The sequence below is a fragment of the Phaenicophaeus curvirostris genome, chromosome 5 (genome assembly GCF_032191515.1).
Source record: "Phaenicophaeus curvirostris isolate KB17595 chromosome 5, BPBGC_Pcur_1.0, whole genome shotgun sequence".
Lineage (NCBI taxonomy): Eukaryota > Metazoa > Chordata > Aves > Cuculiformes > Cuculidae > Phaenicophaeus > Phaenicophaeus curvirostris.
The window spans coordinates 21,236,579-21,262,513 of record NC_091396.1 but is presented as its reverse complement, the minus strand read 5'-3'; the positions used below and the strand labels follow the sequence as shown (position 1 = coordinate 21,262,513).

The window sequence follows — 25,935 nt, the reverse complement described above, 5'->3', positions numbered from 1 at the left end:
GGGAGCTATATTGTACATTTTCCTGATTCTTAAAGGGCATGTTAACCTGGGGAACAGGACAAGATGTCCTTCCTTTAGTTTCTTCTAGGAACTGCCATGTTGGCTGAGGAGCACTGAATACCGTTCTCAGGAATTCATCAAGATTTCTCTCTTTCCATCCACTGCAAGGAAAACAAGGCATTGGTTATCACTCATTCATCAACATGGAACATCAGTTACTAACAGTAACTCAGAAACAGCTGCATGCTGTTTCAGTCTGGACGGGACCCAGCTTGAACTCCTGACTGTTACTGCTATACCTCACTCTACCATATTGTATGTACTTCGTAAGTCTTATTAACCCTTCTTTATTCATGAAGGTTTGGACAGAAAACATACAGTAGGATAGGAAGGAAAAATATTCAAGTGCACCTGGTCTACTTAAGGGGAAGTTAATTGAAATAGCTGCTGAGGCTAATGGGAGAGAGATCGGTTTTCCTTTTTGTGGAATTTAAGACTTGCCGATGGAGAAGCATCTTCTAAAGGAGCAAGGTCTGGCAATGATTTTTCTCATCATTTAAAAAGATGCTGGAAAGATGCTTATTTTGTATATTAAAACAGAAAATCGGCTGTGCACTGCTTGCTTTTGCATTCTTTTTAGACACTAAAGAAAAACTAAAGTGAAAAAATACCTGCTCCAAATTTCCCTGCACGGAGCATCTCAGAGTGAGTCTTTTGCAGATAGGTAGATCTCGCAAATAAAAAGTGAAGTCTTGTCTTGCTGCACGAACTCTTCTGGCTACAACTAACGTGGCTGGAAAAATACAGAGGAAACTACATCCATCCCATCAGCAAGCCAGTAACTTGACACATGTGGTAGGAAACAAGACAGCAAATGGAGGCTGAGTGCTTAGGCAGAGCAGACTCTCACATTATCTCCTGCCCTTGGGCTCTTACACCGGCCACTCAGACTCTGGAGATGAGTTGCTGAATCACATCCAGAGGGGCTCCTATGTGCCAGTATGTTCATGGCTAGCTTTTGAGAGGATGTTTTGTCAGACAAGGGACAGAAGGGGCCAGCTCTGGAACAAAAAGGACATGCAGGTTAGCTAACAAAGACAAACAAGAACTCTTGGGCTGGACCAGTAATATCTTAAATATGTTAATTTTTTCATCTTTATCAGTAACAAGGTGACGACTGCTACCTTTTGTTTCCCTCCTATTTTCCATAAGTGTCAGCAAACATGCTGTTTGCTCTGCACATCTCTGAGGGGACAAACTCCAAGCTGCGGTAATAACTGTTATGTAAGGGCTTGCTTCCCGTGATATGTTCTTCTTATATGCAACAGCCTCCTGGAAGTTAGCAAGCCATACAGCTCGTACGCTGTCCTAAGGCTGCTCCAGGAGGCTCTAAGCCTCATCCACTAGGTTGGAGAAATGGTCTTTTTTTTTTTATCAGGTCTCTCTATATGTGTATGGTAGCTCTAGGGACATGCCATTTTTGTCTTAGTAAGGGGCTAATAGGACATACTGGACCTCCTGGAACCTCAACTTTGTAAGTAAAATAATAAAATTATATCCATAGCTGCACTGGTTGTAGATCTGGCACTGCTCATGGATTGACAACTACTAATACTCGTGTATCACACCCATTAAGAAAGGAGAGCAGCACAATGACAAAGGGTTCTGAGCTCAGTTAAAAACAGACTAGGTTCAAATAGAAGTTCAGGTGGAACGTGTAGGTGGATAGGCCGTGAGCCAACTGTCCTGAACTAAAGCTGTAATACTGTGGTGCATAGGAGTCCCAGGTTAATTGTGTGCCCTGGCTGCCCTGGCAGGAGGCTTTGTTTTATTCTTCTGAGTTTCAACAGCTCAAAGACTGCAGGTGCCTCTCCTCTGGCCCAAGAGGCAGATTTTTCTTCACCGCAGGCACTGCTTTCCCTCAATATGGTGATGCAAAGAGAATTTTTTGTATTCTCTAAGGCAGAAATTGTTAGAACCCAGGAAAAAGTAGGTTCTTGAAACTCTGCTTGACAGAAGTTGTCTTTGTGTTTATTCTGCAAGTAGCAGAAAAAGAATAAGCTGCAGCCCCTATGATTTCTCAGCTCAGTGGTGCAAGAGAAAAAGCATCATAAGGCAATCAGAGCAACTTCTTTAGTTTTTAAAAGTTGCAAATCATACTTGCTTTATCTACTGTTTGGCTGTTCTCAGCCTAGACCATAAGACTAGATGAAATGCCTTTTTTTTTTTTTCTTTTAAACAAATAGCTTCCACTTAATTTTGCTTCTTGGCACCACTGCTAGCATAAGGCTGTAATGATGGGTTGGGTATGCAGACACTGTGCAAGAATGTTTCTTTAAAGGAACTTTGTCCTCTTGATTATAGGATGATAACTAGCTCAAAAGGTATAAGTTCATATGTTTTTCTAATTGAAGGTTTATGAATGTGTATACAATAACCTTTAGTGCAATATTCCCTCAGCTACGATCAACTTACATTGCCTTTGTGGCTGCTACATTTGGACACGTGACCATATTGCAGCACTTGAGACAGCATGCAGACTTGTGAACCACAGCAAATGCAGTTTAACAGAGATCGTCCCTTGTAACCTAATCCGAGTTCAATTTTAATAACATTACCATTGATTCTTGTTGGGGTGGAGCCTACATTTGACAGTTCACATACAAAACACTTGAGAGGGAAAGAAAATCTTGTGCCGTCATGGTATGCTATAATACAAAGACAGAAGCAAAGAAGCTGATTCTCTTTCTTGAAGATACCAAGCTCTCTTCAGTCCTTGAATGGCTATGATTTGAAGTTGATCTGGCCTGTCAGGAACTGATTGTTTACCAGTATCTTTAATTGTTAACTAGCACCTTTTCAAAGACAAGGACAGGGAGTAAGCAGCATAGCCAGAAGTGCACTGTCCACATAAAGGTCATGCAGCATTTGTTTTTCACAATGTCAGATTCAGCTAAATTCGCTTCTTGCAGACACCTGATCTAAATAGCCCTACTACTCCTTCTACATGAAGGTCACTGAGGCAACAGCTACAGTGGGAATGGCTTTTCAAGTGAAAGTGATTGGGCAGCCACTAAAATGGTCAATTACATGCAGAAAGCTCAGCAGCCGCAAAAATGTCCATTAGTGGTACAGGGAAAGCATCGGCATGTGTGTGTAAGAGTGCAGAGGCTCATCCATGTGTGACTAAGTTCTGTTTCATGTACTGGGTTGGGTGCATTTCTGGATTCCTTGGGATGACCCCAGATAAACCAGTCCAGGAAACTAAATAAACTGCTTCTGGCTGCAACCTGCTCCTTCACTACTGATGTGAACAGGGCAGGGCTTACAAGACACAGGCTGCCTAACTGCACAACAGGCTCAGAGTTTTGTTGTGGCTGGTGAAGCATTCAAAATGTTGCAAGTATGGGCGTGCTAAGATATTAAAAAAAAAAAAAAAAGGAGCTGTAAACAAGAAATAAAGTGTCTACTAACTGCTTGGAAAGGACACAGGCTCAAGCCCAAAGGAGTGGATCAGTCTTTGAAGAGACATAAGAAAAGGTATTTTCATCTTCTCCTGTATACACCAAACATAAAGCATTTAACCTAAGGCAGAGCTGGGCTGTCCTGCTATCAGACTCATTATCTGGGTCAAATCGCAATAAGAATGTCACTCCTATAGTAACACAAAGCCAGAATAAGATTTTGTTTTCATTTTGAAGACTACAAGCTCCTCAGGAAAGTAACTTTTTAATTAAATTTTGTATAACATAGGGCTCATTGTGAGCTCTCGCCTCAGAACAACTCAAATAGCACTCCTATCTACCTGTCCCAAAGCAACAGGTACTGGTGAAGCAAGGACTGCCATGGAAAAGAAAGAGCCTCCACAAGAGTGAGGTTTTGCCACACCTTCTCAACAAAGGGTTTTGATGGCACTGCCGGCTACACTTGCAATTTTCAGCGTGTTAACCTGCAATAATATTACTATTCTACATTGCCTGATACAGGTTTCTGTTGAAGACTCTGATAGAGCCCAGCATGTTAGCACAAACCCATCTTCAGCACTAGTTTCATTTATTTGCTGTGCTCTGACCAGCGGTGACTGAGATGGAGGCAAAAACTGTTCCATCAACTCACATACAGAGGCAGTGATCTTAAGCACAGGGGCAGGGCAGATAGCTGGGAGTGGCAGTGTCAGACCAGACAGGTAAGATTCATTTGAAACTCCCTGTCAAAGGCAAATCCTTAATTTATTTTGCTATTGGAATTTGTCAGCCTTAGAGAGCTGTTTCAGAAGTCATATTATAGTCCTGGGAAGAGCTCATCTTGATGAGCTATAAAGCCATTTTGGGGCAAGTTTAGTCAGGTATTTGAAGCATTTCTGGCTGCTTTGGTCACTGGCAAGTGCCACTTGCATCTGGGCCCTCTCTAGGGAGGGATATGAGCATATGAAATAGAGCTTCTCTCGTAGCCAGATAAAGACCATCACACATCTTCATCCTATCAGGGGACCAAATAATAAGCAGAGCTAAATCCCGCTTTCAGAATAATACACAACTCTTCCAGACTAAGACACTGCTCTTACAGATCACGTGAAACTTCAGCACAGTCATTGCAGATCACAACGCTGTGGAGCCATAGCAGATTACTTTTGTAAATCGTCCTGCGTTTCAAGTATGTGAGCAACACTGCCCATTGCAGCAGAGTAGCCCCCGCACCTTTTCCAGCCACATCACAGAAACATTTTTGGTGATTTCACAATCCTTCATTTACTTCCCTAAGCCACCTGACACTAGGACTAAGATACCATTACTAGAGTGCAACATTTTGTAAAGGACCGCCAGACATTTCCAGGAGAGACTTGAAACACAGGCCTCCATAAATAGTTTTTATTATGCTTTGAAGTTCTCACCATATACGTGATCATGACAGAGTTTCTTTAGTGCAAAGTGCTTTGCTGCCTGTCAAACCAGCGTGCAATCTGTTAGCAAAAGCAAGAAATTACTTAACAGCCAGTCAGTACGGCCTTAAACACACATCTTTACTGCTACCCACAGTGTCTTTATAGACTTATATCCACCTCCTCATCTTAAGTCCTCATTTATACCTAAGCATGCACAAACCTTGCATTTGGTTGTATTTGTGAGGACAAAGTCATACGCCCTCCAAGCCTCTCTCAGATTACAGCACATCCTGTAACTGTCCAAAACATCACCCGTTTGGCTGCAAACCCACTTGGACTCTTTCCATCTGGCCAACTCCTCTCTTTGCCCATTTTTCATCTCCTTTTCTGCTCATGAAGAGTGTGATCATTTCGACTTGCAAGGAAGATGATAGCGGGAAGTGTGGTGGTCCTTCAGGTCAAACTCATCATGGCCTTCCCTGAGAAGCAAACAAAACATGCAGTCAGAAGCAAATACCCAGGCAGGGCACTCATCCTTAACCACTGCGCAAGATGTCTCCCAGCAGTCCTTAACTAGAAAGGTATCTCAAAGATTAGATGTGAGGACCTGACTGACAGCCACATGGACTGACTAAAGATATTTGCTTGTAACAGAAGCCTCTAAGGTGTTTTGTAAAAATGCCTGTTGATCCTTGCTGCTGGAAAGGGAAATGACAATAGATTCCTGTGTCTCTTTTCCTCTTCAAGAGATTCATGTACCTGGTGGCTCATTTTCAGTACTACATCTGTGATTCCCAGGCACATTAGCAACTCCTATGACAACAGTCAAAATGACAGGGGCTCCACGCAACTCTGAAAAATAACTGCTGTTGCTAAAACACAGCTGTTTCAACCATGCTTAGAAGCAGGCAGCATTGAGTAAGACACAACCTTGCACCTGCAGCATGCCACTGATAGTAGCTCACTCACCTGCCAGACTGCTAATTCCACTTTTTTGATGTTTGCTGTCCGATGCTTTTGTTAGTTTGTTTTGGTTTTAATTACCTAACATTGCTAGTCATGTTTTCATTTCTCCTTCGTATGTTGTCCCTCACTGCATTCCTATCTCTCTATAAAAACATTTGCAGGAAGCGAGAAAATACACAGAAAAGCATCTCTTACTATCCGTATCAGACAAAGGCCAGCATCCTGCTGTCTAAATGTCATCCAACACTAATCTGAGACCCCAGCCAGCTACCCAATACTTTTGAGACATGAGAAAGAGATGCCACACAAGCTGTGAGGAATAGCTTTGTATTCAAAAGGAATTAACGCTTCAAATCTGAGTAATGCAACACTTTTTTGTCAAAAAAATCAAGCTACAGATGTTTAAGAGCAAAGAGTACAGGTGCTTCAAGGCCTGACTGAGGAAAAAAGGTTCACCCATATATATTTCAAAGATTTTTTTCTGTTTTAAGACTACAGAGTCTCAACCTAAGAAAAGCCTCAGGAATTTACAGTATCTTATCTCCCCTCTTATGTAAATCCAGCCTAGGTCATTCATCAATGTCATTAGCAAGCCACAGGAGTCATTGAACAATGGTCTTGCTTATCCCATCCCACGCAATGCAGCACATCAGCTGCTACAGCAGACACTGTGACAGTGTGCCCTAACATGCACTGCAGCTGTACAGACCAAAGATTTCTGCCTATGACAAGTTTAGTCCCTGAAGCCTGGGGTAACTACTGATGGCACAAAGTATTTCCATAGTGACTAGCATTCAGCACTTTTCTAGGTTCCTCAAATCTTCCCTCCTACTACCTGCTTTTCTGCCCATGGAAGGACAAACAAAAGCAGCCAAGCTTACCTGTGACACGCCTCTCAGATCAAGAGGTATTGTGAGACTTACCGAAAACAGCGCTGGCAGTAGAGATCCCCATCACAGCCATGGCAGCGCAAAATGGCATCTTCATTGCAGATACAGCACCAGGGCAACTCATCCTCGTCACTGTCATCTGCCATGGCAAGAGCTGTGCTGGTTGGAGTCCAGTTCTAATTCACAAAGAAAACAGAAACCAAGAATTCAAACCCCAGCAGAGACAATACAGAACTTTCATTGTAATGCGTGATGGCCACAATGACACAGTCCATAGTTCACTCTCTGTTGATCCGAAGTCTGTGAGATAAACTTGTCCAGAGCTCAAGGATAGGCTCCATATGTATCTACATTGCTAAATAAAATCCCAAAGCTCTCCCTATTATTTGCTCATGAATCTATGTTGCTTGAAAGGTAAACAGGTATACACCCCCATTAAAAGTTTACAGCAATATACACCACTATTGCCCATACTGTGTAAAGGGCATGAAGCTCAGATCTTCTGGCAGGCACCAAGTGACAGACAATCCCTGCTGCAAGTGATCAAGTAGTTGTGCTGAAAGCAGTTACGTGGAAAGTGCTTATAGGGTGTTTGCTCCCTGTTAAAGAAAGAAAACTGGAGAACAAAATGAGCGGTTTGCCAAACAGCCCCTACTACTGATTTGTACCTAGATTTGAGCCAAAAAGACCTTCTGAAATCATAATCTAAAACCCCTCTGTAAGGCCATCTATCATCTCCTTCTGCTTTGCAGAGAACTCTTGTGGAACTCAACAGCCATATGCACAGTGGGACACAGTGCCTGAACGCTGGCAAACACAGCTTCCTAACACAACAGCAATTAGATGGCACTGTCTTTTACATAACTAATTCCAGAAGAGCAAAGTGACATACCTATGAGATGGATGTTTTCAATAATGCTTACGATTAAATAATTTCTTCAACTGAGGACAGACCTCTTGGGTGTCTGTGAGTCACAGGTCTATTTAATTCTTGCAATATGCATTAGAGAAGGTGTATGTATTTCCATAATAGGCTGGAATCCATTCTGAGCACAGGATATCTTGCTACTAATTCCCTTCTTCAATGTTATACGAGAACACAGACAGTTGATTATTATCTAGAGTTCTATTCTGTACACACTGAAAGCACTAGCAAACCTTTCATTTACCCTGCCTCAGGCTGTATAGTATACCAGACCACAGCTTTCTTGGTCTAATTTATATTGGCGAGTTAAAAATCCCTTCTCTAATATCCATTTTGTGAGGTCTACACTAACTTCTCTGGGCTTAGAGGGCACCATCCCATTCAGCAGAAAGCCAGCCTGAAAGGAACCATATGTATTCCAAGGAGCAATTCCTTTTAAAAGTACAAGGATGACTCACAGCTGTGCTCAGGGCTTGTCAGCCTTGCAGAAGCCACTCAGCTTCTCTGCTCTGGAGAAGCTAGTTGGTTTGTGGGTTTTTTTTCCCCCTGTACCAAGCCTAGAATACAACAAACTTTTGCTGCAGAACTGTACTCTACTAAGACTCCGAAACATGTCATTTTAAGAGATTCTAACTAGCTCATTGACCTTTTGCTTTGCTTTCTTATGCAGGTTCTGTTGTGAGGGTCTTGGTTGGGTGGTCTGATCTGGAGGAATGTTGAATCCACTTGCCTCATCCAGGGCTGCTTCCTCTGTGAGCTGGTAAAAAGAGAAAGCAAGAAGTGTTTTGTTTCAAACACAGCTGGGAGCCTCACTCTTGGCTCTAAACCTCCTGCCCTTCTTCTTGCTCTCATGCAGTAACAGGAAACAACAAGACTAAATATATTTATTGTTATCCAGGCAGATGCGAGCTTGCTCTGTCTGCGTTCTGAACACTGTGTGTACGTTGCAAACAGTCAGCATAGCAGCAGGGACCTTCAGCTAACATACTCTGCTCTGCAGTGCTGCTGTCAGCAGACTGTCAACATCATGCTAATCAGGCACATATGGTCTGTAATCAGGCAGAAGCTTAAGCACAGAAAACTCATGTCTGCCTGCAAAACAATTCATAGATATTTCAGACAGAAACCTAGGCATAAGCTGCAGTAAACAGCACGCACACATCCATACTCTAGCTCAGTGGGGGAAAAGATGGAACACAAAGTAAGGAAGTACCAGCACAGTGGGGTTGGAGAGGAAACGCACACTATAAGAAGCTCTAAGCATGAATAAAAAAGAAAATGTGACAGACTAGAAGCACTGTAGTCAACTGCCTGTAGCTGAATTGCCCATGGGAGCTCATATTGGAAAAGTACTAGGAGGGGAAGGAATGAGGAACAGAAACACAAACACCACCTTTGCACGCTCACCAGGTAACATACACACTGGAAATAACCGACAGGAAGATAAACAAGGCCACAGCTGCCACTACTGACCTGTTTTAGTACTCTGCGAATAACTTCCTCCTCAGCCACATCCTCATCACTGTCAGGGAACTTATAGGTTTCCAGTGTAACTGCAGGAGTAAGAGACAGCAGACTGCAACCCACACCTGCCTCAAACCTTGCACCCATTTATGTGTCAGATACAATCCCTTGTGTTGTGAGCTGGTTTTGGCATTCTGGCTCTGCCACAGACAGATCCTTTCGGATGGCGACACCTCAAAATGGGCATTACATTTTGGTTTTAGTACTGGAAGACGGAAGGAAGAAAAATCCCCACAAAAACCAGAGCTTTGTTTTTAAAAGCTTTGTTAACCTCAGCAGAACATGTTAGAATTATGTCAAAGACTGGTGCAAGACAAAGCAGTCTGACCTTACAGCTCTGCTCTTTACCCTCAACTAAGATCTTTCATGCTGATTTCATGATGAACCAATCTGTCCAACTTTGGAGACAGAACCAAGTCTCAGTCTGTCTCTTGCAGAACAGACGAATTAAATGGATAAACAACTCTCAGAAAAGAAACTACTCTGTCACAGGAACTTGGTTGTGCTCTTGGCACTGTATTCTCACCTGCTACCCACCTTTCTCTGGGTCCTCGCCTCTGAGTGCTGCCAATCTCTTGGCAACTTGTAGGATCTTTTCCTGCCTAGTGTTCTCTTCCCGCAGCTCAGCAGCAGCTTCTGCCAGAAGTTTATTCTTTTCTTCCTCTACCTGTTTTGGGTCCAGATTTTCAGGGCAAACAAAGTCTTCACTTTCCCGATTGAGATCATTCAGACTTTGGCTACTAACAGCTGCAAACAGACACACAGAACGTGCTGGTGACTCCTCGAGCACAGACTAAAGCAACAGTATGAGAGCGGCTTGCTGCTCTCCATTAATCTGGTTAATAATGAGAGAAAGCACACCACAGTATGGTCTACACTGTACTTGAAGAGAAGAAAGCAAGCTAATCTGTGTTTTACAGTTAGATTACAGAGAAAGTAACACAGCTAGGAAGACAATGGTATCCTAGATTCTGATGTTTCTTAACAGAGTACAAGTGTGTTAGGAGTGGTAGCAACTCCTCCCAGGAGAGAAACAGGGAGGAACAATCTGAATAATACAACCCCGAGAAAAAGGAACCATCTTCAAGCAAGGGCAATGAGACCCAGTATGGAGTAGGATGGCTGATCTTGGTCAATTTGGGACTCATAAGTGGGAGATAAGGACAAAACGGACATCCAGCTCACCTGTAGGCTATATAGGGAGGCACATAATCCCTTCTCACTATTATTAAACAAAACCAGTTTTATGACAGTCAAAATAGATACCTTGAGGCTGGATTCTTGGTCTGTAATGTTCATCAATGGCAACTTCCTCAGACAGCTGAGTTAACAAGTCATCTGTCTGCTGGACCAGACTTCTGGTATCAGGAGGCTGGTGTACCTAAGAAACAAGGAGGGCATGGGAAAAGGCAAATGAGAGTAAAGTGTCATACTCAACCAAAGGAAATGTTTGGTCACCAATATCACCACAGGAGGGAGGAGCATAAAAAGATGCATCCACTGATCTTGACAGTCTCACCTTATGGTTATCTGGTGTGAGACCTCCAGGGCTTCATTCTCAGATTTGCTGAAACTGTACAACTCTAAAAGCAGTCACCCAACCAAGGCAAAGTGGTGCTGAATGTATAGGAGGGACCTGCTTCTGGGTTCCAGAAACATGGCCACTAACTCCAATGTAAATAAAGTGCCATTCTCAACAGGCCCAGCCAAGCAGCCCCACTGAGGCCTATGATAACAGCTGGGTGTGCAGCACTGCTGAAAAAGAAGTTTAAGGACATGATTTCTCTGGGACAAGATCATCAATATAGGCGTTGAAGGCATACATCCAACTCCTTCCTCTCCAATCTCAGACTAAACACTCTGTGCTTCTATTTCTGGAATAGACAGGATTTTGCCCAGCTAGGATGCAGTAACAACTACAAGATACAATTAGGGGTAGGGCTGATAAGCCCCAAACACATACCAACAGCTCTGAAAAAAGTATCAGAGCACTTCAGTATGCACAGATGGGTTGAGAGGAAAAAAAACTTAGCAAATGTTGTTAAAAATAAACACATGAACTACATTTGACAAAGGAACATACTACATTCAAACTAAAGCAGCAAATTAAAAGCTGGTCATTTGCTTCTGGAGCTGACATAAACAAGAAACTGAGATTACTGCAGGGAGCTGCCTGGACACAAAAAAAAAAAATGCTGAAGAAGGAAGAACAGTTAACATGCTGGGGCATTAGTTACAGCCTCAGCTCAGAATACTTGGCTGGCTAAGTAGCTGAGGGAGCTTACAGGTCTGGGAGCCTGGGAAGGAGGATCTCTCCCTTGCAGGACAGCCAACCGGTCCTCCATTTCCTGGGTGGATGGAACAGGTCCCCGGCAGTCCTCCTTCAGAGCAGCCAGCCTAGCTTCAATCTCAGCCTGAGTAGGGATGCACTCTGTAATTCAGAATAACCCAAGGGAGGAGATTATTATTGAAAACAGAAGGCTTCAAAAACTTTTCTTTCTTAATACTCTACTTTCTGGAATCGGACTCTGAAAACCTGAGCAAAAACCTCCCTGACACGAATGAGGGTCATACTACAGTGACTAAGAGACTACCCTAACACCGCTATCCTTTTCTTCCAAGTCCTTGTGTCCTTCATAGTTTATCTCTGAGCCATACAACAAGTATTAGTGTAATGTTATTTGGCAAGCAGCTGGCTCAGGACACAAGCGACAGGCAGAGAAATAATTGTCACTTAGGCAGTACAGTCCATTGCTCCCACATCCCTTAATGTAATCCTAAGCACGTAAGACCGAAACCTTCCTCCATCACATAATCAAGTAACCACTTTGCAGTATGTTCTTTCCCTTTTAGAGACCACATACCATTTCTTAAATAGTTTATTCTCCCATAAGCACCACAAGGCTGTCACGAAATCTGACAGCTGAGGAATGGGATGAGTCTCTTTGTCCACTGTGAGGCAAAGCTGGCCAGAACATAATCCTACAGACACTGGCACTACTGTTGCCCAGGACAATGACCCATAGCAAAGCTTCTGCAGAATAGTTTGGCCAAACACCCTTATTACATTCTGCTCCCATTGGCCTTGACACAGGCTTTTACCCCAATAAGTGAAAAATGAGAAAGTGATTTTACAGGTAAGATACTACCCCAAAACTGAGTAGTTTCAAAGGAAACCCCTAGAAGCAAAAAGAAACTGGAACATTTATCTAAAATCACTGCAGAATCTGGCCATTATGGCAGAAGGACATGGACAGTCTATCCAACTTGAACCCTTCAGTTCTGTGAAAATGCAGGCTCTGAAGCCTAGCACTTCTCTCTCCCTCCAGGTTCTGTGTTTTCCCAGGTAGCAGTGTTCCCATCCAAGGTATTTCCAGTATCCCCCAAAACTCACTTGGTTTCCTTTCCTCCCTCAGCCTCTGCAGTCTCTCTGCAATAGCTCTATCCTCTTTTGACAGCCCCTGGTACTTGCAGCCTGCTTGACCTGGGGATTTTGCTGCCACCTTCTGTTGTTCTTTCAGCTGGTTTTGCTTAGCCTCAAAAGCTGCTACACGCCTGGGACAAGGACGGAAAAAAAGACATGACAACTGAGAACAGATATTTAAACGATGAGATCTGAAAACATTTGAAGAATGTCAGTATAGAACAGAAGAGAAAATACTCCCCCCCCAATACCAGCCTCTCCCATATCAACACAATGAGATACTCCCAAGAGTAAGGAAAATCTTAGCTCACAGAAGCAGCATAAGTGACGCCACTTCCAAGGAAACAAGGAACATTTCACTACCAAGTTCCTGTTTCCAAGCCAACCCCAATCAGGCAGGTGGCTGTTCAGGAGTCCATTCAAAAAAGCACTCTCCCTAAACAAACAAATGAAAAACCCAAACAACAAAACAAAAGCCTCATACTTAATCTAATGTTGAACAAACAAATACCCAAATCACAACCTCTACTTCTTCTGGTCTTTATAGGGGAAGATGAGTGAGGGTCTGAAAGGCTACCCCGTAGCAAAAACAACCATCTGACTGGCAAGTGCAACTCACTTTTTGTAGTTTTCTGGTGGTGACCATTTTGCTGAACTACTTTGAGATGCCTCTCTGGAAAACAAAACCAACAGTCTCTGTGAACTCAAGACACTGGCAATGCTTCAGTCTAGTCTCTCAACTCAAGACGAACCAGTTTAAGTTTCTCAATCTCCTGGTACAGCCCCTTTCATAATATCATTAATATGGACAGTGATCAGCTTATGGAAGGAATTAAGATGGTATAGCTGCCTCGGACAGCATTCCTAGCCCTTTGGTGCAGTTGTTCTGCAACTGGACAAAATGTGATTTAATATAGTCACAAGTGATCCAAAGGAGAAGGGGCCGAAATATCCTTTCCTCCCACAGCCTGCACCTCCCATTTCAGAGAGCAGATAGTAGGACTCCCAGGAGAATTAGCTTCCATGCAGCAAAACACTCTGAAGCGAGCTGTGGCAGGCAACAAACACAGAATTAAACAACGCACAAGCTAAACAAAATGTTACAAAAATCGTTATACAACCACCAGCATCATAGCAATGTTTTCTAGTACACTTGAACACTGCACTCCACAAACACACCTTGTGTAACTGTCTTCTGTTTTGCTGCATTCAGGCTGAGCTGATAAACTACATACTTATGCAAGGTAATTAGCATATTTTATTCATTCTTAGAAGTCACAGCTACAAACACATCTGTCCTGCACTAAAGTCTATACAGTAATGAATGAATGCAACATCGTTGGACCACTCTCCACTTCTAATGTTTCAGTTCTGAAAGCTATTTGCATGAAGAACATAAATACAAAAAGCTTACAAAGCTGCCCCCTACACACATTATCTATCTGCTATCCAGTCAGGAAGGATTTTTTTCTGCTGTACCTCTACAGTACTAATATTAAACAGATGAGGAAAAAAAGAGAAAGACACACAAAGGAAACATGGGGAAAGACTGCACAGTTTTCTTAATGGCTTTAGAGTTGTAAAGGGAAATCAGAAAATTTCATAACTGAAAGACTGGATACTGTACTTGCACCATCAATAGCTCATACTGCTTTCATGAACCAGTGCTTCTGAAATGAAGGCCTCTGCTAACAAGAGAAATGCAAAAGAAAGAAGAGGACACAGAAGAACCAGTTGAGAGAGAGGTTCTAGTGTACGCTCCTGCTCTTACATTACTTGTTCCTGTATGTATCCCACACTCCTGCTGACTCACATTTTCTCTTGTTTTCAACAGACAATCTACAGGTTACGTTTGCGAATATTTTTTTCTTTTAACAGCAAACCAATTTTATGGTACAAATTCTTAAGCCTTCAGACTACACATAGCTGAGACCCCCAGCAATGAGGATTTGCATCACTGTTGGCCCATGAAGGTAATAACAGTTTGAACATCTTAGTGTCAGGTCATTGAACTAGTATACATCTAAAAAAACCTGTAACTGCATTCAAAGGGGTGTAAATTTCTGGGGAAAAAACACAGCAGGGCTTAACCTGGTCTCGTCTAGCTAAGATACCCATACACATTTAGTGTCCATCCATGAAGATTTAGACCTGGTTCTTTCGGACTACCCTGTTGCCACAGAGACCAGCTTCACAAATCCTGATTCCTATCTTTGGACTGTGCAGCTTACGTATCAGCAGTTCAGTAACAGGCTGGCTTGAAAGGCCAGGATACAGGCAGTGTGTGTGCACAAGTGCATGGCACGGCTCCCCGAGAAGTCTACAACACAACATCAGGATAGAAAAAGGAAGAAAACAAAGCAGGGCATTGTTTTAGGGTGAAGAAAAACTTCCATCTTACCCAGTTAGTTTTCCATGACACTGCTTGCACACCTTCTGCTGAGTGCTTCCACAGCGGGGAACAAGAGCACTGAAGCTAAGGCAGCCTGAGCAGAACAACCGCCCGCAGTTCTTGCATCCACACTGTGGAGACACAAGAGAAAGGCAGGCAAGGGCTTCATCACCTTGTCACCACACACACCTCGTTGCTCTGGCTGGCTACATGCAGATGCCAAGGCACACTGAAAGTAACATGCTGTTTTTTTAAGAGAACCACATCATTAGCTGCTGCTAAAGATACAGAGACTCTCAAGAGCCTTCAAGCACCAAGACGTAACCCCTGCTGAAGCGGGGGCACCATTTGGCCCCGTAATTCATAGAATCATAGAATCATAGAATAACCAGGTTGGAAGAGACCCACCGGATCATTGAGTCCAACCATTCCTATCAAACACTAAATCATGTCCCTCAGCACCTCATCCACCTGTCCCTTAAACACCTCCAGGGAAGGTGACTCAACCACCTCCCTGGGCAGCCTCTGCCAGTGCCCAATGACCCTTTCTGTGACAAATTTTTTCCTAATGTCTAGCCTAAACCTCCCCTGGTGGAGCTTGAGGCCATTCCCTCTTGTCCTGTCCCCTGTCACTTGGGAGAAGAGCCCAGCACCCTCCTCTCTACAACCTCCTTTCAGGTAGTTGTAGAGAGCAATGAGATCTCCCCTCAGCCTCCTCTTCTCCAGGCTAAACACCCCCAGCTCTCTCAGCCGTTCCTCGTAAGGGCTGTGCTGTTAAAAGGTTTTGAAATGGATCCTTGGCAGGAACCAAAGGCAGATGCTGTGGATGAGTGTGGGCCATCATTTGAACTGTTGTTCTTTGAACTCTTTTGCTCTCACAGCCCCAGAAAATGCCCTGAGCCATGTGCCCAAGGGGACGGGGCAACTGAGCGGGGCACGGAGACCGGGTACGGACGGGATGCTGACAGCGTGGGGACTTCAAAGCAGCGCACACATAGTGGGACGGGCTTTCTGGAACAATGACTGAATATCGAGTTAGAGGTATGACTTTTTCTTTTTTTTTTTCCTTTTTTTCCACCAGCAATGGCACAGAATTAAAGCCACGCTGACGCCAGGCACTACGGGAGTTCAGTGAGCGAGGCCGCCACTCGGGGCAGCGCCCGGTGTCCCGCTCCGGCCCTCGCGGCGCGGGGGAGGCCCAGCCGCTCCCGCCCCCCTCCGCCGGACTCGCCTCTTTCTTGAAGACAGAGAACTTGGCCGCACACCCGTAGCACCGGCTGCCCATGGCGCTACCGGAGTCGTCCCCGCCACACCGAGCTCAGCGGTGGTCGCGTCCCCGGCCGCGGAAAAAAGCCGCACGGAGAAGCCCCCCCACCGCTCACGCGCCGCGGCGCAAGGCCCGACGGGAGCTGAAGTCCCGTGAGCCGCCATCCCCGACTGCAGCCGCCGGGCGGGGCCCCAAGGCCGAACTACACTGCCGGTCGCACAGAGCGCCCGGATGTCTTCGCTTGGGACGGCAAAACATCCGGTCCTGTCGCGCGAAGCATGATGGTACTTGTAGTCACGTGCAGCCGCCCCACCCTGCCCGTAGCGCGGAGCGGGCGGGCACCTGGAAGAGTGATAGAGTCATAGGATCACCAGGTTGGAAGAGACCTACCGGATCATCGAGTCCAACCATTCCTATCAAACACTAAACCATGCCCCTTAGCACCTCGTCCACCCGTCCCTTAAACACCTTCAGGGAAGGTGACTCAACCACCTTCCTGGGCAGCCTCTGCCAGTGCCCAATGACCCTTTCCGTGAAAATTTCTTCCTTATGTCCAGCCTGAACCTCCCCTGACACAGCTTGAGGCCATTCCCTCTTGTCCTGTCCCCTGTCACTTGGGAGAAGAGCCCAGCACCCTCCTCTCTACAACCTCCTTTCAGGTAGTTGTAGAGAGCAATGAGATCTCCCCTCAGCCTCCTCTTCTCAAGGCTAAACAACCCCAGCTCTCTCAGCCGCTCCTCATAACACCTGTTCTCCAGCCCCTTCACCAGCTTCGTTGCTCTTCTCTGGACTCGCTCCAGAGCCTCAACATCCTTCATGTGGTGAGGGGCCCAGAACTGAACACAGGATTCAAGGTGCAGTCTCACCAGTGCCGAGTACAGAGGGAGAATAACCTCCATGGACCTGCTGGTCACGCCATTTCTGATACAAGCCAAGATGCCATTGGCCTTCTTGGCCACCTGGGCACACTGCTGGCTCATGTTCAGTCACTGTCAACCAACACCCCCAGGTCTTTCTCCTCCAGGCAGCTCTCTAGCCAGACTTCTCCTAGTCTGTAGCACTGCACAGGGTTGTTGTGCCCCAAGTGCAGGACCCGGCATTTGGCCTTGTTAAACCTCATGCCATTGGTCTCAGCCCAGTGGTCCAGCCTGTTCAGATCCCTTTGCAGAGCTTCCCTGCCCTCCAGCAGATCCACGCTTCCACCCAGCTTAGTGTCATCCGCAAACTTGCTAAGGGTGCACTCGATGCCTTCATCCAGGTCATTGATAAAGACATTGAACAGGGCTGGACCCAGCACTGAGCCCTGGGGAACCCCACTTGTAACTGGCCTCCAGCTGGAGTTAACTCCATTTCCCACCACTCTCTGGGCCCGGCCATCCAACCAGTTTTCCAGCCAGGAGAGTGTGCGCCTCTCCAGTCCAGAGGCTGACAGTTTCCTAAGCAGAATGCTATGACAAACTGTGTCATAGGCTTTGCTGAAAGCAGATGTGGCTTTAAGTGATCTTCCCTTCAGAAAGACGCTAGGATAAATTGCCTTCCTATCCATAAATTGGACTCCAGGCCAACTTATTTGTTTGCCCCAAGGTGGCCATAAGTTATGGTTGATCTTCAGAATCTCTGTGGTGACAGCCAAACCTAGTAGACCATGCTGGTCTCACCTTCATATGGTCCCTCTAGCACAGGGCACATGATGGCATCCTGCTCAAAAGGAATTTATTTGGCTCCTTGCAATGATTTAAAGCCTTCTATTGGTCACAATGAGGCATGTAGGGAAGCGATCAGCTTGCAGCATTTCACTTGGCTTTTGTGAATGCTTCACTTCTGTTTTTCCTCTAACCTATTTGTCTTCTGTAAATACCCAAACTATTTGGATTAGTGAGCAGCACCTTCTTTCATGGTGAAAATTAAAATGATTTATTTATTTCCTGACATATTCTTGGATCATCTCTAGGACTAATAGGAATCCTGTCCTCATTTTAACTTGAATTTCTTTTGTTTTACATATATATGTACAAATTGAATTGTTTTGATTTTGTCTGTTATGTTGCAAAAATTTGCACCAAGCCACTCTGAATTGTGCATTTCCCCTGTTGTTTCGGGTTTTAGGGAGAATTAAAGCTGGTGGCTTTAATATGTAAACTCAAGTAAACAATACGTGTTCTGTAAACCACAATGAGGGTCTGGTCATAAGCGCCACTTCTACAGCATTGTGAGGTGCACAAGACTCTGCGACCCTTGTCTTTTACAGGCAGACTGGGTAAACCTGGAAGTGGTTGGCAAGCTGTGCCCTGCATGTCAGCAGTGCGAGGCTGGCATTGAAGGGCCATGGGTGCAGACCTGGGAGGCAATGCTGAGTGGTTGCTCTCCACTGAGGATGCTCTCAGCCAACAGAGGCTCAGTCCCCTAGAAGAAAAGAGTAAAGACACTGTCCCCAGGACACAGCTGGGATGTGAAAAATGCTTGCATTTTGGATAAAGGGTTCTGAGTCTAGGATTGTACTTCTTCACCACTCACTATGTCAAACAGCCATGACAGGAGCACAGGGCAGGTCTTTTCCACCCTTATGGTCATCCACTTGAGAATATCTCAGGGAAGAGCATTGCAAGAATGGATTTCTCTCACCATGTCACATAGTCTGTCTGTTACCTTCTGACTGGATGTTTACCTAGACTGAGTCACTTCCCATCGCTCTGAGTCTGTCTTCTCTTTTTTACCCTGACTCCTCTACCTAAGGTAAGTGGCTTATTCTCTGTCTGTAGGATGTCAAAATTTACTGAGGGAAGCCTCAGCAGAAAGCTATTCTTAGCACAACTGGCCTTTTCTCTGGCATCTCCCATAGGCAAGCAGCATGTTTTTATTGCCAGCAAACAGCACTTCTTCAGTTCCTATCTGGGCAGGCAGCAACCTGGTTTATATATATTTTTTTTTTTCTGTCTGAAGAAATGCAGTGGATCTTGCTGCTGATGTTGGTGGCAGCAGGGAGAGCACTGCAGGTTTTGGATTAGTGCTGAGGTAGGGTATTGCCCTTTCTTTTTAGGTCCAAATGGCAACAGGTTCCCCTGGAAAAAATTGTCTTTTGATGCTTACAACCCTGAGTCACCACACTGGAAATGCCTGGCTCTTACAGGCAACCTGTGTGTCCCAGAGAGCAGAAATTAAGTGTTGAGTGAGGAACAAATTGTGTTTATGGTGAACTTCTTAATTCTGTTGTAGATCCAGAGTAGCCAGTTTCCTTCACTGGATTCCCTGTTTCTTCCCCATGCCAGCAGTAGGGCTCCTGAGCCAGGTACACACCTTGTATTGTGTGGGTTTCCAGCAAGTACTGGAAACAGCCAAAGTTTATGATACTGACTTGCACCAAGCTGCCAGACCTAGAATTGTAGGTTCTGTGCTAAGAGCAAAAGATGCTGCCTGTGCAGAGGGCTGCAGGCAAGGCCCTGGTGTGACACTCAGACTCACACTCCCTATTGGTCTTTCTCGTACTTAGGAAAGGCTGAAGAAGGGTGATTTTTAAGTATTGGTACTATCCTCATGTACAACTGAAATTTAGAGGCAGATAAAGATCTACTTAGCTGTGCAATTGCAGCCGGCAGAAGCGGGTGATGGTGTTTTATCCGGTGATTTTAGTGGAGCGGTCACCTGTCTGTGCCACAATGCTGGGACCCCTCCTCAGCGAGACAGAGTCAGGCCCTTTCCATAGCCCCACAAGACTCATGCATTATTTGGTTAGTGGCACGACTTCAGTGGGCTGTGAAGAAGGCTGGGAGCAGGTGAGAAAGCAAGACTTGCTCTAGTGAGGATGGCCCACAGTACCCAGGGAGTTTCACAGGGAGATGAGAGCTGGAAATTCAGACCATGGTCAGTTTGTTTCTCACTCGCAAACACTCCAGCTCAGTAGGAAACAGACTGCAAATTTTCCTTTTAATTTAAAGGAACCTGAACATTTATAAGTCTACAGGACCTGATGAGATGCATCCCAGAGTCCTGAGGGAATTGGCCTATGTGGTTGCCAAGCCACTCTCCATGATATTGGAAAAGTCATGGCAGTCAGGAGAAATCTCTGGTGACTGGAGGAAGGGTAACGTCATGCCCAGTTTTAAAAAGGGTAGAAAAGACGACCCTGCGAACTACTGACCTGTTAGCCTCACCTCTGTGTCTGGGAAGATCATGGGATTGATCCTTCTAGAAGCTATGCTAACAACCTGTGGATAGAAAAAAGCTTTAGCATATATGGGAGATTAATGACTCGAACACTTACAGTAAAGCCAGGCTGCAAAAATGGAAATGTCAAAGCCTGGTTACTTTAGAAAAGATGCTAGCACTGAATGTGGCTGCTTTTAAAATTCTTCTCCGGTACCGCTTTCACTGCGTCCCTCACAGCCCATCCAGTTGCAAGGATGGATGCAGCTACCCAAATAGAACTCTCTAGAGAACATACAGCTGTCTAGGTCCCAGGCTGCAGGGTGTGCCCGAGTTTTAGGTCAGCATCAGATAACTGCAAGGTAACCCGTGGGAGAGGCACTCAAGAGAAGGAACTGCTCAGCCTGGTGATAGAGCTTTAGGAGGAGGTGTCCAGGCTGAGGAGTACCAGGGAGTCAGAGGACATTGACTGATGGAATCCCACAGTGCAGTCCCTGAGAGAGATTAACCAGCCAGCCACAGCACAGGAGAGAAAGGATTCCCTGTCCTCCTCCCACCGTAAGGTAGATGGAGGAGGTCCTGGAGACAGAGGAGGATGGAATTACAGTTGCTGCTTGGGTGGCAGGTGAATCTGTTCTCAGTCTGCCTTGCCTTCCCAGATACCTCTACACAATAGGTATGAGGCCCTGGTATTGGATGGGTAAGCAGCTGATGATGCAGGCGTAGGTCCTTCTGGGATGGAGGAGTCATCTAGGCAGTCAATCCTCCACATCACCACCACTCATCTAAATGCAAAAGGAAGGGTGATAGCCTTCTGTGTGTCCGAGAACCCACAGGTAAGTCTGCTGCCTCCCTGGAGCCAAGGTAAGGGATAGAACCAGAAAACTCCCTAGTCTGGTAATGGAATTCAAAAGTGGAGGATGCTTTGCGCTGGCCACATTTTCTCCCTGCCTGGGTAAGTCAGGATGGGAACAGAGAGAGAATGGCATTTTCTAACCAAGACATCCAAACACTCATCATCCACCAGGAGCAGAGGGGTTCCCGTTCTCCCTCGAGTTCTCCCATTTTGCTCAGAAAGCACAGGGATGCTAAGCAACCTGGCAGTGCCACCCCACCAACTCACAGAATCATTTCCCTTTGAAAAGCCCCTCGAATGGCACTGAGACCCCACCAGAGGGGAGGCAGGGACAGTGATGGGAAAGCACGGGAGATCGGCACAGAGAAGGAATGTTGACAGCCTTTCATGAGTTTAACAATTTAACAATTTCATTGTCTATATAATAAATTTATCTAAAATAATCTCTAGCAATTTATCTATAACAACAGATGCTACTACCTAATAACAATATGCAATAATGTAATAGCATTTTATAACAACATAGAATAGTTTATAGATATTAACAATAACTTAACAATACCCACTTAATAATTCTTCTTCACATTATTGTGCTTGGGTCTTCTTTGCCCAGTAGGGGGACCCTGGACTCCATATGCATTCTGTGAAAGAGCTAAAGAAGTCCAGGGACAGTCCATGGCAGCTGCAGTTCCACGTTCACCTGTTCCTGGGAGAGAGAAAGCGAGATCTGACGTCAGTTGTGCAGCAGCCCCAGGCCCACCAGCACATGGACAGCTCTCAAAGGTGACCAGACACAGGAAAGACCAGGAGAGATTGAAGCCCCTCCGAGTGGAGGCAGGGAGAACAAATCCTGCTTCTGCTGCCCTTTCACCATGAATGCTTGATCCAAGAGCCCAATGCCACGTGGAGGACCATGAGGAAAGGGCAGCAGGGAGGCCATGCACATAGGTCCACACACACAGAGGAGCACTTGGTTCTTCCCCACCCAGATGCTGCCCACAACCCATTGCATTGTCCCTCAGCCTCGAGACAGGCTCCCTGAGGACACAGCTGATTTGTCTAGGCAACAGTAGAGCAGACAGAGAGGAGAAAGCAGCTGAAAGCACCCTCTAGGCTGGTAAACCATTGCCAATGATAGTGAAGCTTCCAGAGTCCTCAGACAAAGCTCTCCTGGAGTCTTTCGCACAATGTGCACTTATCTTGTGCTGTTTGAAGGAAAAGAATAGCTTGCAAACAAAGGCCGTGCTGGCAGGCTCTGCCTACCTTGCCCTCAGCCTTGTCCAACTGCTCTTGCAAGTGGAAGTTTGCTCGCTTCAGAAAGTCACAGTTCTGTTTGGAAACTTTCAGCTACCTTTTCGCAGTTGTCTTCTTTTCAATGGCCTCTTTACAGTCTTGGTCTTTCTCGAGCAGGAGAGCACGCGGTTCCTCTACCTGCCCTCGGGCCTCATCAAGTTCTCTTTCTGTCGCCCGTAAAGCCCACGTCTTTTCCCAGAGGGCTCTTCTCAGCTGCTCCACTTCCAGCTTCAGTTTTCTGACTTTTCTTTCAGCTTTGCTCTCCTGCTGAGACAAGCTCAGGTTGGTTTCCCGCCCCTCAGATAAACACTCACACACACAGAGCCCTCGGTCACGTTCTCTCAGCATCATTCATACCTTGGCATTTTCTGATGGTTGGTGACTCCCAGGGCTGAGGTGGGAAGGGGAGGAATCTGGCCTGGACATCCGTGTTGGATGTACATTACGTATATCTAATTACATAATATAATGAAAATTTATTTAGAGACATTAATATATCTGGAGTTGTTCAGGAGCAATTGTCACAATTTCAGTTCTTATGTAGGAAATTTGAAAAAAAGCTGAAGGTAAAAAATGTGTTCCATTATAAACCAGAAACACTTCACTATTCGTTTAAAGAACCATGCTTTTAGGAAGGGTAGAAATGTTATCTGACTTTGCTACTGAACTTCATGGTGCTTGTTTGAGTAGGGAGATCTTTGGAGATATCAAAAAGAAGAGAAATGTCTATGAGCTTCGGAAGAAGGGACAGGCTTCTTGGGTGGACTACAGGAGGGAAGTGAGATTGTGCAGGGAAAAAGTCAGGAGGGCTAAGGCCCAACTAGGAATCAGGTTGGCTAAGTCTGTGAAAGATAATAAAAAATGTTTCTATAAATACATTAACAATAAAAGGAGGACTAGGGAGAATATACAGTCCCTATTGGACGCAGAAGGAACAACAGTGACAGCGGATGAGGACAAGGCTGAGGTACTTAATGTCTTCTTTGCCTCAGTCTTTAATTGTAAGGAAAGCAATTGCCTCTGTGTACAAACCCAGGAGTTAAAGGAGCAGAATGAGGCTCCCAAGATCCAAGAGGAGGTGGTTAGAGACTTGCTTGCCCAGCTAGACACCCACAAGTCTATGGGGCCGGATGGGATCCACCCAAGGGTATTGAAGGAGCTGGCGGATGTCGTTGCCAAACCCTTTTCCATCATCTTCCAACAGTCCTGGGAGACTGGGGAAGTCCCACTGGACTGGAGGCTGGCTGGTGTTGTGCCCATCTACAAGAAGGGTCACAGTGAGGATCCAGGGAACTACAGGCCTGTCAGTCTGACCTCAGTGCCAGGGAAAGTCATGGAACAGGTGATCTTGAGTGCTATCATGAAGCACATGCAAGAGAACTGGGTGATCAGGCCCAGTCAACATGGGTTCACAAAAGGCAGGTCTTGCCAAACTAACCTGATCACCTTCTATGATAAAGTGACTCGACTACTGGATGAGGGAAAGGCTGTGGATGTGGTCTTCCTGGACTTCAGTAAAGCCTTTGACACAGTTTCTCACAGCATTCTGCTTGAGAAACTGTCAGCCTCTGGCCTGGACAGGCGCACACTCTCCTGGGTGGAAAAGTGGTTGGATGGCCGGGCCCAGAGAGTGGTGGGAAATGGAGTTGACTCCAGCTGGAGGCCAGTTACAAGTGGGGTTCCCCAGGGCTCAGTGCTGGGTCCAGCCCTGTTCAATGTCTTTATCAATGACCTGGATGAAGGCATTGAGTGCACCCTTAGCAAGTTTGCGGATGACACTAAGCTGGGTGGAAGCGTGGATCTGCTGGAGGGCAGGGAGGCTCTGCAAAGGGATCTGAACAGGCTGGACTGCTGGGCAGAGTCCAATGGCATGAGGTTTAACAAGGCCGAATGCCGGGTCCTGCACTTGGGGCACAACAACCCTGTGCAGTGCTACAGATTAGGAGAAGTCTGGCTAGAGAGCTGCCTGGAGGAGAAAGACCTGGGTGTGTTGGTTGACAGCGGACTGAACATGAGCCAGCAGTGTGCCCAGGTGGCCAAGAAGGCCAATGGCATCTTGGTTTGTAGGAAACATTGGTTTCCAATGTTTTACCACTCTCATTGTAAAAAATTCTGTCCTTATATGTAGTCTAAATCTTCCTTCTTTTACTTAAAAAACATTACCCCTTGTCCTATTGCAACAGGTCTTCTCAAAGTCTGTCCTCAGAAATGGCGTGACCAGCAGGTCCAGGGAGGTTATTCTCCCTCTGTACTCGGCACTGGTGAGACCACTTCTTGAATACTGTGTTCATTTCTGGGCCCCTCACCACAAGAAGGATGTTGAGGCTCTGGAGCGTGTCCAAAGAAGAACAATGAATGTGGTGAAGAGGCTGGAGAAAAAGTCTTACAAGGAGTGGCTGAAGGAGCTGGGGTTGCTTAGCCTGGAGAAGAGGAGGCTGAGGGGAGACCTTATTGCTCTCTACAACTACCTGAAATGAAGTTGTGGAAATGAGGGTGCTGGCCTCTTCTCCCAAGTGACAGGGGACAGAATGAGAGGGAATGGCCTCAAGCTCTACCAGGGGAGGTTCAGGCTGAACATAAGGAAAAAATTTTTCACGGAAAGGGTCATTGGGCACTGGCAGAGGCTGCCCAGGGAGGTGGTTGAGTCACCCTCCCTGGAGATGTTTAAGGCACGGGTGGATGAGGTGCTGAGGGGCATGGTTTAGTATTTGATAGGAATGGTTGGACTCGATGATCCGGTGGGTCTCTTCCAACCTGGTGATTCTATGATTCTAAGTAGAAATCTCTTCTCACTGAATTTGTATGAGTTTATATGAGCATAAAATACTGTAATACAGGCTTTCACACAGTTCTCGCTTAATTCAGTGGAATAATTCTGCTGTCTTCCTAAGCAATACTGCTGAGTAGTCTAGGCTAGTCTTACTAGTCTTACTCAGCAAATCTCAGTGTATGTCATCTGATCAATTTGTCCTCTGGTAGGCATGTGGCTTTGTTATGCTGTATCTTACACAATTAGTTACTTAGCTTTATGTCTAACATATCACTATGTAAATTTATTCAGGGCACTAAAATTCTGTCATTAACATTGACATGTCTGTGCAATATCAGTTGAAATTCAGACTGATGCCGTTTATGGACCATGACATCCAAAAAGAGGGCATGACAAACGAGACCACATGTCCAAATTGTATTTAATGGGGGCGGGGGTGGGGTGGGGAGGAGAAATATTAAAATACACTAGCTGCTTTTTGTTTATAAGTTTGTTTACTTTAAAGGCAGAGTAGGTGTCTAAATTTAAGTTGAGCAGTGATGTGTCTTTTAAAACAAAACCACAATTTCGCTAAACTATGAAAAAAAAAGAGGATTGGTTCAATTG

The 25,935-nt window shown here is 45.5% G+C and overlaps 2 protein-coding genes across 5 annotated transcripts in view; both read right to left on the bottom strand.

Annotated features, from left to right (window-relative positions):
• The window catches only part of GAL (galanin and GMAP prepropeptide), a 214,352-nt gene that overhangs the window by 68,730 nt on the left and 119,687 nt on the right, over nt 1-25,935 (bottom strand). The gene's annotated exons all lie outside the window — the stretch shown is intronic.
• Nucleotides 32-16,368, bottom strand: ZFYVE19 (zinc finger FYVE-type containing 19). Of its 4 annotated transcripts, XR_011337514.1 has the most exons (13): nt 16,235-16,368; nt 15,013-15,134; nt 13,231-13,284; nt 12,582-12,742; nt 11,473-11,618; nt 10,454-10,568; nt 9,725-9,934; nt 9,137-9,216; nt 8,310-8,420; nt 6,772-6,914; nt 5,215-5,361; nt 672-989; nt 43-161 (listed from the first exon to the last, which is right to left on the bottom strand). XR_011337514.1 is itself a non-coding variant. In XM_069857848.1 (11 exons), the coding sequence occupies exons 1-11, from the start codon at nt 16,286-16,288 to the stop codon at nt 5,289-5,291; spliced, it is 1,269 nt and encodes a 422-aa protein (XP_069713949.1). In that variant the 5' UTR covers nt 16,289-16,368; the 3' UTR covers nt 4,914-5,288. The 4 variants fall into 4 exon arrangements, 2 of the variants coding, with proteins under 2 accessions (XP_069713949.1, XP_069713950.1); XR_011337513.1 differs by lacking the exon at nt 672-989 and having other exon boundaries at nt 32-161; XM_069857848.1 differs by lacking the exons at nt 43-161; nt 672-989 and having other exon boundaries at nt 4,914-5,361.

Coding starts and splice junctions, on each gene's coding strand:
- ZFYVE19 (XM_069857848.1), bottom strand. CDS start 16,288: ATGGGCAGCCGGTGCTACGGGTGTGCGGCCAAGTTCTCTGTCTTCAAG. Junction 9,217..9,724: donor AGGCGAGGACCCAGAGAAAG/GTGGGTAGCAGG, acceptor TTACTCCTGCAG/TTACACTGGAAACCTATAAG. Junction 6,915..8,309: donor ATAAGAAAGCAAAGCAAAAG/GTCAATGAGCTA, acceptor TTTGTGAATTAG/AACTGGACTCCAACCAGCAC.